At 41.3% G+C, this 13,026-nt stretch overlaps 2 protein-coding genes across 2 annotated transcripts in view; both read left to right on the forward strand.

Annotated features, from left to right (window-relative positions):
* The window catches only part of LOC143767365 (uncharacterized), a 307,056-nt gene that overhangs the window by 18,890 nt on the left and 275,140 nt on the right, over positions 1-13,026 (forward strand). The gene's annotated exons all lie outside the window — the stretch shown is intronic.
* Positions 6,852-9,490, forward strand: LOC143767408 (uncharacterized). Its single transcript, XM_077255739.1, has one exon. The coding sequence runs from the start codon at positions 7,569-7,571 to the stop codon at positions 8,505-8,507; it is 939 nt and encodes a 312-aa protein (XP_077111854.1). The 5' UTR covers positions 6,852-7,568; the 3' UTR covers positions 8,508-9,490.

Consider the following 13,026-nt stretch of genomic DNA (forward strand, 5'->3'; position numbering starts at 1 on the left):
CGAGTAACGAGTATATTCGCTCATCACTAATCTCTAGATGCCGGTGCCCGAGTGTCTACTCTTTCATGGTACTCTCATAATTTATCTCTACGTGTCGGTGCCCAAGTGTCTGTGCTTTCCCTTGATAGCTGATTGATGTTGGCTGACTTGCACAAAAGACAGCAGGGGGTCCCAGCTCTGTTCCTCCTCGCCTTCATTAACACGTGGCCTCTGATTCTCTGGCCATATGGCAAAGTTGTGTTCTTTTGGGAATTTGGGTACTTATCCCAATGGTGGGGGCCACAACTCTGCTTTGAAGGGAGATCTCTGGATAATCTATGAGGCCTGAATTAGTAAATCCAAAATGGAGTCTCCCTCGTCCTTCACAGACATCATGTTAATTTATGATCTTTTTTGTTTTTCTAAATCAATTCACATGACTTCTCCATTTGTCTGTAACTTTTAAAATTGTTATTAAAGGGTAACGATCTGACCCAAATTAATACTACAGAGACATATCTGAGGGATGATGTGTGGTGTAAAGAGGAGATTCCTACATATGACTACCCAGGTGAGTAATAGTCTCTATAGGTCACATACATATTCTACTCATTCACTGGCTGCTGCAATTATGTGTTGACGTTTTTTGGGTACGGTATGTTATACAGGTATGTTATAGATATTTTTTTTATCTACAAAGTTTCAGTGGGTAACATACAGCTCTGGCAAAAAATGAAGAGACCACTGCAAAATTTTCAGTTTGTCTGATTTTCTTTTTATAGGTATATTTTTGAGTAAATTGTTCTTTTATTCTATAAACTACTGACAACATGTCTCCAAAGTTCCAAGCAATAAATGTTGTATTTTCTGAAAATGAGAAATGGTCAAAATAACAAAAAAATGCATTGCTTGCAAACCTCAAATAATGCAAAAAAACAAGTTCATAATCATTTATAAACAATAATTCTTATGTTTTAACTCAGGAATAGTTCAGAAATCAATATTTTGTGTAATAAGCATGATTTTTAATTACAGCTTTCATGCGTGTTGGCATGCTTTCCACCAGTCTTTCACACTGCTTTTGGGTGACCTTATGCCACTCCTGGTGCAAAAATGTAAGCAGGTCTTTGATGGCTTGTGACTATCCATGTTCCTCTTGATTACATTCCAGAGTTTTTCAATTGGGTTCAGGTCTGGAGATTGGGCTGGCCATGACAGGGATTTGATGTGGTGGTCCTTCATCCACACCTTGATTGACCTAGCTGTGTGGCATGGCGCATTGTCCGGCTGGAAAAACCAGTCCTCAGAGCTGGGGAACATTGTCTGAGCAGAAGGAATCAACTGTTTTTCCAAGATAACCTTGTATGCTGCTCGATTCATATATCCTACTAGTACAAGAGAGAAAGGAATAGGTCATGAAGAGGGGATCACCTCTCTATTCCTTTCTCTCTTGTACTAGTATGACATTTTTTGTTTAGGCCGAGGTTGGATCCCTTTTAGATTTGTCTGTGGTGCCCTCTCAATCTGTATTGTCTCGATTCATACGCCCTTCACAAAGATTAACCTGCCCAATTCCAGCCTTGCTGAAGCATCCCCAGATCCCCATCACCGATCCTCCACCAAATTTCACAGTGGATGCAAGACACTGTGGCTTGTATGCCTCTCCAGGTCTCCGTCTAACCATTAGACGATCAGGTGTTGATCTGGTCAATGATCAGTCACATGTTTGTCCGGGTGGAAGTACGGAGATTGATGGAGTAATCAGGGAGCTGTGGAAAAGCAATAGCAGGGAAACTGTAAGATAAATGCTCTTTGTTCTGTTATTCTAACTACTTCTTAACCAGGCTATTTTCCATTTTTTAAAACTTTTGTTTTATTCCTCTCCATCTTTCAAGGGCTAAAGCTTTTTTATTTTTTCCTCGAAATAGCTGTATGTGGACTTTATTTATGGTTTATTTTGTCATATAATGTACTGGAGAATTGGAAAAAAAATTCCAAGTGTGTTGAAATGTAAAAAAAACCCAACGGGGCTCCAGTTAAAACCCATCGGCACTCCACGGTGGTTACTGGAAAGGCACACTTTAACAGCCGCTTCTAAAGATTGTCTGAAGCATTTAAGCTGTTATTAGCAGCGAGCCAAAATCAGTAAGTGGATGATACATGTTTGACTCTAAAGTAAAAGGAACTGCTAGAGAAACAATTTAGAATAAGTGGCTTAAGAAGTGAAATAATTGGAATCCACAAAGATGTTGGAAGGTGCATCTTGTAGTATCTGCATTGACTTGCTTGATATGTCTTGAGTAGAATCAGCCCTTGTGCTCATTCCAGAATTTATTGACTTGTTCAACCTAAACTTTAGACTATGGGTATTAGCCAGAAAGGAAGTTTAAACTAATTAATAAAAGTCCAAGAAAAATCAGGAAAAGGTACAGTAGCAACAAGCCATCAGGTATTTGATGGCAACTTATTTTGTGTGTGCACAGGTAGAACATACCACCACAAAGTCACACCTTCTGGAGCTATGCTAGTTTACTGAAAATGTTAAAAAATAAAACCAATGACTTGTACACACTCAGCAGGGCTGGCGTCAGAACCCGGGCAAGTGTGGGGGCCCTGAGCAGGCGGGCGGGCCACTCGCCGTTGGGTTCACCAGCATGCTGTGGGGGCCTGGTGCCAGCGCCTGCGAGTGGCCCCCCTTCCTCTTGTTTAGGGCCCCGGTACTTGCAAATACTTACCTCTCCCCGTTTCTCCGCTGTGGAGTCATCCGCATCTTCTGACTCTGTGATGTTTCAGGTCTCGGCGCAATGACATCACTACAGTGCGCTCTCTGCTCTGAGCAGTCACAGTGCAGCGAGCCGGAAGATGGCGATGCTGAGGAGTCTGTAACTGCGGCCAGCAAGGAGAGGTGAGTATTTACTTTTTTTTTTGTTTGGAGCAATATGTGGGGCTAATCATATACTGGACCATTATATGGGGCCCGGTATATATATATATATATATATATATATATCTATATATATATATATATATATATATATATATATATATATACAGTTAGGTCCATATATATTTGGACAGAGACAACATTTTTCTAATTTTGGTTATAGACATTACCACAATGAATTTTAAACAAAACAATTCAGATGCAGTTGAAGTTCAGACTTTCAGCTTTCATTTGAGGATATCCACATTAAAATTGGATGAAGGGTTTAGGAGTTTCAGCTCCTTAACATGTGCCACCCTGATTTTAAAGGGACCAAAAGTAATTGGACAATTGACTCCAAGGATATTTCATGGACAGGTGTGGGCAATCCCTTCGTTATGTCATTCTCAATTAAGCAGATAAAAGGCCTGGAGTTGATTTGAGGTGTGTTGCTTACATTTGGAAGGTTTTGCTGTGAAGTAAACATGTGGTCAAAGAAGCTCTCCCTGCAGGTGAAACAAGCCATCCTTAAGCTGCGAAAACAGAAAAAAACCCATCCGAGATATTGCTACAATATTAGGAGTGACAAAATCTAAAGTTTGGTACATCCTGAGAAAGAAAGAAAGCACTGGTGAACTCATCAATGCAAAAAGTCCTGGGCGCCCACGGAAGACAACACTGGTGGATGATCGCAGAATAATCTCCATGGTGAAGAGAAACCCCTTCACAACAGCCAACCAAGTGAACAACACTCTCCAGGACGTCGGCGTATCAATATCCAAATCTACCATAAAGAGAAGACTGCAGGAAAGTAAATACAGAAGGTTCACTGCACGGTGCAAGCCACTCATAAGCCTCAAGAATAAAAAGGCTAGACTGGATTTTGCTAAAAAACATCTAAAAAAGCCAGCACAGTTCTGGAAGAACATTCTTTGGACAGATGAAACCAAGATCAGCCTCTACCAGAATGATGGAAAGAGAAAAGTATGGCTAAGGCGTGGTACAGCTCATGATCCACAGCATACCACATCATCTGTAAAACACGGCGGAGGCAGTGTGATGGCTTGGGCATGCATGGCTGCCAGTGGCACTGGGTCACTAGTGTTTATTGATGATGTGACACAGGACAGAAGCAGCCGAATGAATTCTGAGGTATTCAGAGCCATACTGTGTGCTCAGATCCAGCCAAATGCAGCCAAACTGTCATACTACAGATGGACAATGACCCAAAACATAAAGCCAAAGCAACCCAGGAGTTTTATTAAAGCAAAGAAGTGGAATATTCTTGAATGGCCAAGTCAGTCACCTGATCTCAACCCAATTGAGCACGCATTTCACTTGTTAAAGACTAAACTTCAGACGGAAAGGCCCACAAACAAACAGCAACTGAAAACCACCGTAGTGAAGGCCTGGCAGAGCATCAAAAAGGAGGAAACACAGCGTCTGGTGATGTCCATGAGTTCAAGACTTCAGGCAGTCATTGCCAACAAAGGGTTTTCAACCAAGTACTAAAAATGAACATTTTATTTAAAATTATTGAATCTGTCCAATTACTTTTGGTCCCTTTAAAAACAGGGTGGCACATGTTAAGGAGCTGAAACTCCTAAACCCTTCATCCAATTTTAATGTGGATACCCTCAAATGAAAGCTAAAAGTCCGAACTTCAACTGCATCTGAATTGTTTTGTTTAAAATTCATTGTGGTAATGTCTATGATCAAAATTAGAAAAATGTTGTCTCTGTCCAAATATATATGGACCTAACTGTATGTATATATATATATATATATATATATATATATATATATATATATATATATATATATATATATATATATATATATATATACACTCACCGGCCACTTTATTAGGTACACCATGCTAGTAACGGGTTGGACCCCCTTTTGCCTTCAGAACTGCCTCAATTCTTCGTGGCATAGAAGATTCAACAAGGTGCTGGAAGCATTCCTCAGAGATTTTGGTCCATATTGACATGATGGCATCACACAGTTGCCGCAGATTTGTCGGCTGCACATCCCAAAGATGCTCCATACAAGGCAGGATGGATCCATGCTTTCATGTTGTTTACGCCAAATTCTGACCCTACCATCCGAATGTCGCAGCAGAAATCGAGACTCATCAGACCAAGCAACGTTTTTCCAATCTTCTACTGTCCAATTTCGATGAGCTTGTGCAAATTGTAGCCTCAGTTTCCTGTTCTTAGCTGAAAGGAGTGGTACCCGGTGTGGTCTTCTGCTGCTGTAGCCCATCTGCCTCAAAGTTCGATGCACTGTGCGTTCAGAGATGCTCTTAGGCCTACCTTGGTTGTAACGGGTGGCGATTTGAGTCACTGTTGCCTTTCTATCAGCTCGAACCAGTCTGCCCATTCTCCTCTGACCTCTGGCATCAACAAGGCATTTCCGCCCACAGAACTGCCGCTCACTGGATTTTTTTTCTTTTTCGGGCCATTCTCTGTAAACCCTAGAGATGGTTGTGTGTGAAAATCCCAGTAGATCAGCAGTTTCTGAAATACTCAGACCAGCCCTTCTGGCACCAAAAACCATGCCACGTTCAAAGGCACTCAAATCACCTTTCTTCCCCATACTGATGCTCGGTTTGAACTGCAGGAGATTGTCTTGACCATGTCTACATGCCTAAATGCACTGAGTTGCCGCCATGTGATTGGCTGATTAGAAATTAAGTGTTAACAAGAAGTTGGACAGGTGTACCTAATAAAGTGGCCAGTGAGTGTATATATATATATACAGTATATAGCAATATATTGGGCTCATCATATGCTGTATGGAGCGTTATATGGGGCCCATTTTGTATGGAGCATTACATGGGGCCCATCGTATACTGTATGGAGCGGTATATGGTGCCCATTATGTATGGAGCAATATATGGGTCCCACTGTTCTGTATGGAGCATTATATGGGGCTCATTATACTGTATGGAACAATATATGGGGCTCATTATACTGTATGGAGCACTATATGGGGCCCATTGCACTGTATGGAGCAATATATGTTGCTCATTATACTCTATGGAGCAATACTGTATATGGGGCTCATTATTCTATATGGAGCAATATATGGGGTTCATTATACTGTATGGAGCAATATATGGGGCTCATTATTCTGTATGGAGCACAGTGGTGGCCATAATACTGTATAGTGGACAATACTGTCCTGCTTCTGAGCTATGGTACAATTTTCAATAGATATCACTCATGTAATGTAAGAAGTAAGTAAAATCTTTGGCATTGTACTATACCTATATTTCTCTGCCATATCTGTGCATCATGAATCGTGGTATGTGTTAAAGGGGCTCACTGAGACTCTTTTTCCCGGGGCACACGAAAGCCTGGAGTCAGCCCTGACACTTAGCATGTACTGTATATACTCGTGTATAAGCCGAGATTTTCAGCTCATTTTTTTGTGCGGAAAATGCCCCCCTCAGCTTATGCACAAGTCATTATCCCAGGAGGGCCGTCGGGGGAGCGGGAGCGGCAGGAGCCGGCAGCTGTCACATTATATTCACCCACTCCTCACGTGATCACTGCAAGTCCTCCTTGCATAACTCTGTTGTCCCGGGACCTGCAGTTTCTTCCTGTGTTCAGCGGTCACGTGGTACCGCTCATTAAAGTAATGAATATGGACCCATCTCTACTCCCATAGGCGTGGAGCGCATATTCATTACTTTAATGAGCAGTACCACGTGACCACTGAACACAGGAAGAAGCTGCCAGTCCCGGGACGACAGAAAGATGCAGGGACGTGCAGCAACAGCGCGAGCAGGGTGAGGAGGAGGGGGGAGGACGGAGAAGGATGGAGGAGGATGGGGGGAGCCGAGCAGGGCCATTCATACAACAGGGGGAGGATGGAGGAGCCATGCATACAACAGGGGGAGGATGGAGGAGCCATGTATACAACAGGGGGAGCCACAGGACACCAGGACAGGGATGAGGGGACAATGCATTCCCGGCTTATACTCGAGTCAATAGGCTTACCCAGTTTTCCATGGCAAAATTAGGTGCCTTGGCTTATACTCGAGTATATACGGTACTTTAACATCTATAGCTGCAAGGCAAATGTGTACACATCAAATAGAACAAGCAGGCCCATCACGGATTAATTTGTTCAGCAGATGTAATTGGTATATATAGTCACCACGTGGGAAACCTCTCCACTAGGTATCGCAACCTCTCCCAAGCCAGTTGGATAGCAAACATATCTTGGTTGCCAGTGGTGAAATTATACACATTGGAGCAAAAGGCTTTGTAAAACAATTCACAGGTTAACATTTTAACTTCACACTAAATGAAGCAGCGTCCACTTTCAAATAGAAAGGCCATGATGGGAAACTGCAGAAGAGTTACTGAACTTAGTGATTTGCTGCAGCTTCGTCACCACTGTAGCCAATCAACAGAGACCAGGGCAGCTGTATATACATGGCGCTGGATCTGGAGAGAGTAAGTAAAGCTTAAGGTTTTGTTTTTTTTTCTTTCTGTACATATTAGAACCTATGTGCAAAAGTTTTTTTTAAAACTATTTAAAGCAGTGTTCCTAAAAATTTATAAAGTTGATTTTATTTTTGGCAGTTAACTGTACCTGGAGTTCAGATGGACATCTGATATTTTCAGATTTTAAAGGAGATGATAGTGATATGAAGCATGAAACATATGAAGATCAAGCCATTTTCCCAGATTTCCTTTCAGCCCTTCACAGCACAAATCTATCATCATATACTTTTCAACAACTCCTATTTTCTGATTCATCACAGACTGTTAAGCAAAACAAAAATTACAGAACAGATGATGAATACAAAAGAACTTCCACAAGCAAAAAAAAATGTTTATGTTCTAAATGTGGGAAATATTTTAAGGATAAATCTGCTTTAGTTATACATGAAAGAGTTCATACAGGGGAAAAGCCTTATTCATGTTCAGAATGTGAGAAATGTTTTAAGAGTAAATCTGCTTTAGTTATACATGAGAGAGTTCATACAGGGGAGAAGCCATACTCGTGTTCAGAATGTGGGAATTGTTTTACCACTAGAGAAAAACTTGTTAAACATCTAAGAATTCACACAGGAGAAAGGCCGTATGCATGTTCAGAATGTGGGAAATGTTTTAGGACTAAACCGAAACTTGTTAGACATCACAGAATTCACACAGGGGAAAAGCCTTATGTATGTCCAGAATGTGGGAAATGTTTTATCCATGAAATAGCTTTTATTGGACATAAAAGAATTCACACAGGAGAGAGGCCATATTCATGTACAGAATGTGGGAAACATTATAGAGAAAAATCCACACTTGTTACGCATTTTCGAACTCACACTGGGGAGAAGCCTTTTTCATGTTCAGATTGTGGGAAATGTTTTAATTATAAATCAGTTCTAGTTGCACATCAAAGAATTCACACAGGGGAGAAGCCATATTCATGTTCAATATGTGGAAAGTGTTTTGCCCAAAACTCAGCTCTATTTACACACCAAAAAACTCACACAGGAGAGATGTCATTTTCATGTCTAGAATGTGGGAAATGTTTCAAAGGAAAATCTTGTCTTGTTAAACATCAGAGTAATCACAGAAAGAAGTAGCCAATTTTTAAGCTGACTGCTATGACGTTTATGGCCTGCTAAAAATTTTAGATATTATTACCAAATCCAGTACATTATGATTTTACAATCCTCATTTAAACATTGCAATATAAACATTTTGGTACAAAAAAGGTTAATTTTATTAATTGACTTAAAGAAGATCTGCACCAAATTTCACTACACAAACCTCATACACCACCAAATAGATTTCCTAGACCTGATAAGTCTGGTTCAGTAACTGTGAAAAATCGATGATAGGATAGTCCAACAGTATTTGGCAACATTTTATATTAATCCCCACCACCCATCCAGCCTGATTGACAGCACCTCAGTGTTCCTCCTCCATACTTTATAGCTGGACTCAAAATGCTCAGTTTACCATCAGGACTCTCTGGGAGAACAATGCAATCGGCAGTGATTGGACATGTGCATTCAATATCTTCCCTGACCAATAAGCATCACCGTACATGTTAGTCTGTTGGCCAAACCCATCGATATCAGCAGGTTCAGCCAACATTGATCTAATGTATATGTGGGCTTTAAGTTATAGTCCTATTGACTCTTATCCACTCAACTGGACTTTCATGTATCTTGAAGTGTATTTAAAGTTGCCTATTAATGCTTGTTTGGTTTCTGTTGGACGTGCATCAATAAAATTGTCCCATGTTAGAAAAAAGTTTTTGGTCAGCTTTCCATATCAAGACGTGTTTAGCTATGTTCAACTCCAGAGAACCCAACGGGTTTTTCAATTAAAAGATGCTTAAGGAAAGTCTGGAGTTTCTTTTTCCTGAAATTTTTTTCACTTGTTTCCTGAATGTTTTTTTATGGTTTTAGCCACCAGCTTTAGGACAGTTTTCCAGTGGTTTTTTGAAGTCTTCTGGCCATTTTTTTCACTCCAATGAATAGTAAAGAAAACACTAGAGTTTTTTTAACCCCTTAATGCAAAATCACGTACATGTATGTCGGGATGCAGTGCATTTGGATGTACGTTATTCACTTATAATGTCATCCCATAAAGTCATTTGGTAACACTTTAAGGGAAACCTTTGTCCTGGACACAGGAGGAGACCTAATGCTCACCGGTCAGCACCAATCTGCCTAGGCCTCACCCTGTCGATCATTGTAATTGGCCAGTCAGTACAGAGAGACCAAACAGAAGCAAATAAACAGCACTTCTAGGCTCACAGGTGCCCAAGGAGGATCCTATACTGTAGTATAATAAAATATGAAACTTGGCACTCAGATGGCTAGTTGATTGTGGAATTTATGAACTAACTGGAACCCAACAAACAAAATGTTTCATTCTAAACATCAGAACTTCATCAGTTGACTAATTGTTAAAAGAGAGACATGTCAAAAAAGGGAAGCACAGAGGTATGATAGCGATATCCACCATTCTGATCAGGAGAAAAGAGCTGTTAACATGATCACTTTATTGGCATAACCACCACGCCAATATCCTCCCATAGCTCATACCCCTGAAAAATATATGGCAATTCATGAGTCTCTCATTCATTTTAAGGTGTGACCACATTTCCGCCAATATCTGCTAGAGCATAGAGGGCTACACACATAAATTTTGTTGATATGAGGGAAGAGATTCCAGATTTGAACATTGAGACTTCCCTGCCAATACTGAAAATTAGTGGTAAAATTATTGTCCCTTTATGGCCAAACTGTACATTCTGTGTCTTGACAATTTTTACACTAGAGTGCCCTTATTACAATTCTCTTACTCCAGAAGCGCCATCACTTGCGCGAATGTAAAGCACAATCAAAGGGACCTGCCTAAAACTTTTTTAGGCCAAAGTATTAGGGTATGTGTCCACGTTCAGGATTGCATCAGGATTTGGTCAGGATTTTTCATCAGTATTTGTAAGCCAAAACCAGGAGTCGGTGATAAATGCAGAAGTGGAGCATATGTTTCTATTATACTTTTCCTCTAATTGTTCCACTCCTGGTTTTGGCTTACAAATACTGATGGAAAATCCTGACCAAATCCTGATGCAATCCTGAACGTGGACACATACCCTTCGAGTGGTGGAAAGTACCAGATCATGGTATTAGCAAGCATCCTTACGGACATGTTTATTCAGTCGCGTCCCAGTTTATGGAAGCACAGAGCCTACCAGCAAGCTTGTGACTATCATGGATGGGGTGGTTCTCTCCAAACAGGTACTGCATCGTTAGGATACCCAGCGCAAACCCAGGACATGGTAAAAATAATGGTACTGCACGTGACACAAACTGCATAGTATAAAGCTTTTCTCATTTACAACAAAGCTGGTAATCCTATTAAATTCCTTGAATTTAAAAAAAAACAACATTATTAAGGCTAATTATTATATGGCCAACAAGAAAGGGAAGGTGACAGTCACTTAAGATGCACTATGTGCTGTTTAGCCCCAGGCCAACATTTTACTGGAGTAATTTCCCTCATAGTGAAGAAGAGGTGGTCTCAAAGGAGGTGTAAGTTATGTTCAATACAGAAAATTAATAAAGACGCAGCCCAAAACCCATAGTGGGTGACTAGGCACATATCCACCTCCTCACACACTGCCCGGCTCCTCAGTCCGCTACAGTAGCTCCATTATCTTTCCTGACACACTAACTCTTACATTTTATAAGATCATCTCTGCTACATCTGAATAGTGCGACTATAGAAATGACAGACAGTCATAGGTATAATGCCTTGTTATCTTAAAGGAGTTTTCTCAAGTTTGGAAGATATTCCTTATCCTTGGAAAAGGATATAGTTTACTGATCGCCGGTAATTCGACCACTGGAGCCACGAAGAGCACTATGTGATTGGAGCCATGGTTAATCATGCGCATTACCCCTACGTTTATCATTAATGGGACCACTGGAAATAGCATAGCGTGTTTGCCACTTCAGTTTGGTGCACACGACCTGTTCAGTCTCTTCTCAGAGAGATTCTGGCTTATCTCTCTCCAGCTCCAACACAACCCACTCTGCTCAGCTGACCAGTGTATATAGGGCCTAGCTCTAGACATAGCTAGCCAGGTGAACGCAATCAGTGCTAGGTTTTAACCCTGTCCTAGCTGGCTGCTTCCCTACTATATAGTTACCTCAATATATCTCACCATACATACTGTATGTAAAAATAAAAACGGTACATTCTGTATATACATATTTTTTACTCCATTATTATTTATTTATTATACAATGCTTATATACAGTCATGGCTGAAAGTTTTCCAGAAAATTCTTGCAATTACAAATGTTTTGTTATACAGTGTTTATTTCCTTTGTGTGTATTGGAACAACACAAAAAAAAAACACTGAGGAAAAAAAAGGCAAATTGGACATAATTTCACATAAAAACACCAAAAAATGGGCCAGACAAAATTGTTGGCACTTTCCAAAATTGTGGATAAATAAACATGTGATGCTCGTTCAAACTCACCTGTGGCAAGTAACAGTTATAAGCAATATGAAAATCACATAATTTCAAGTGAGCTGCCTTTGACACAGTGGATCACTCCTTATTATTACAGACGCTCTCATCCCTTGGCATCACAGACTTGGCCCTATCCTGGATCTCCTCATACCTAACAGACCGGACATTCAGCGTCTCCCACTCACACACCACCTCCTCACCTCGCCCCCTATCTGTCGGAGTCCCACAAGGTTCAGTCCTTGGGCCCCTGCTCTTCTCCATTTACACCTTTGGCCTGGGACAGCTCATAGAATGTCACGGTTTTCAGTATCATCTCTATGCTGATGACACACAGATCTACATCTCTGGACCAGATATCACCACCCTACTAACCAGAATCCCTCAATGTCTATCCGCTATTTCATCCTTCTTCTCCGCTAGATTTCTAAAACTTAACATGGACAAAACAGAATTCATTGTCTTTCCCCCATCTCACGTGACCCCCCCAATGAACCTATGCATTACAGTAAACGGCTACCCACTCTCCCCAGTCCCACAAGCTTGCTGCCTCGGGGTAATCCTTGACGCTGATCTCTCCTTCAAACCACATATCCAAGCCCTTTCCACTTCCTGCCGACTTCAACTCAAAAATATTTCACGAGTCCGTTCATTCCTCAACCAAGAATCTGCAAAAACCCTAGTCCATGCCCTCATCATCTCTCGCCTCGACTACTGCAACCTCCTGCTCTGTGGCCTCCCCTCGAACACTCTCGCACCCCTCCAATCTATTCTAAACTCTGCTGCCCGACTAATCCACCTGTCCCCCCGCTATTCTCTGGCCTCTCCCCTCTGTCAATCCCTTCACTGGCTCCCCATTACCCAGAGACTCCAGTACAAAACCCTAACCATGACGTACAAAGCCATCCACAACCTGTCTCCTCCTTACATCTGTGACCTCGTCTCCCGGTACTTACCTGCACGCAACCTCCGATCCTCACAAGATCTCCTTCTCTACTCCCCTCTTATCTCCTCTTCCCACAATCGCATACAAGATTTCTCTCGTGTACCACCCCTACTCTGGAACTCTCTACCACAACACATCAGACTCTCGCCTACCATC

Source organism: Ranitomeya variabilis, chromosome 4, assembly GCF_051348905.1.
Source record: "Ranitomeya variabilis isolate aRanVar5 chromosome 4, aRanVar5.hap1, whole genome shotgun sequence".
NCBI classification, from domain to species: domain Eukaryota; kingdom Metazoa; phylum Chordata; class Amphibia; order Anura; family Dendrobatidae; genus Ranitomeya; species Ranitomeya variabilis.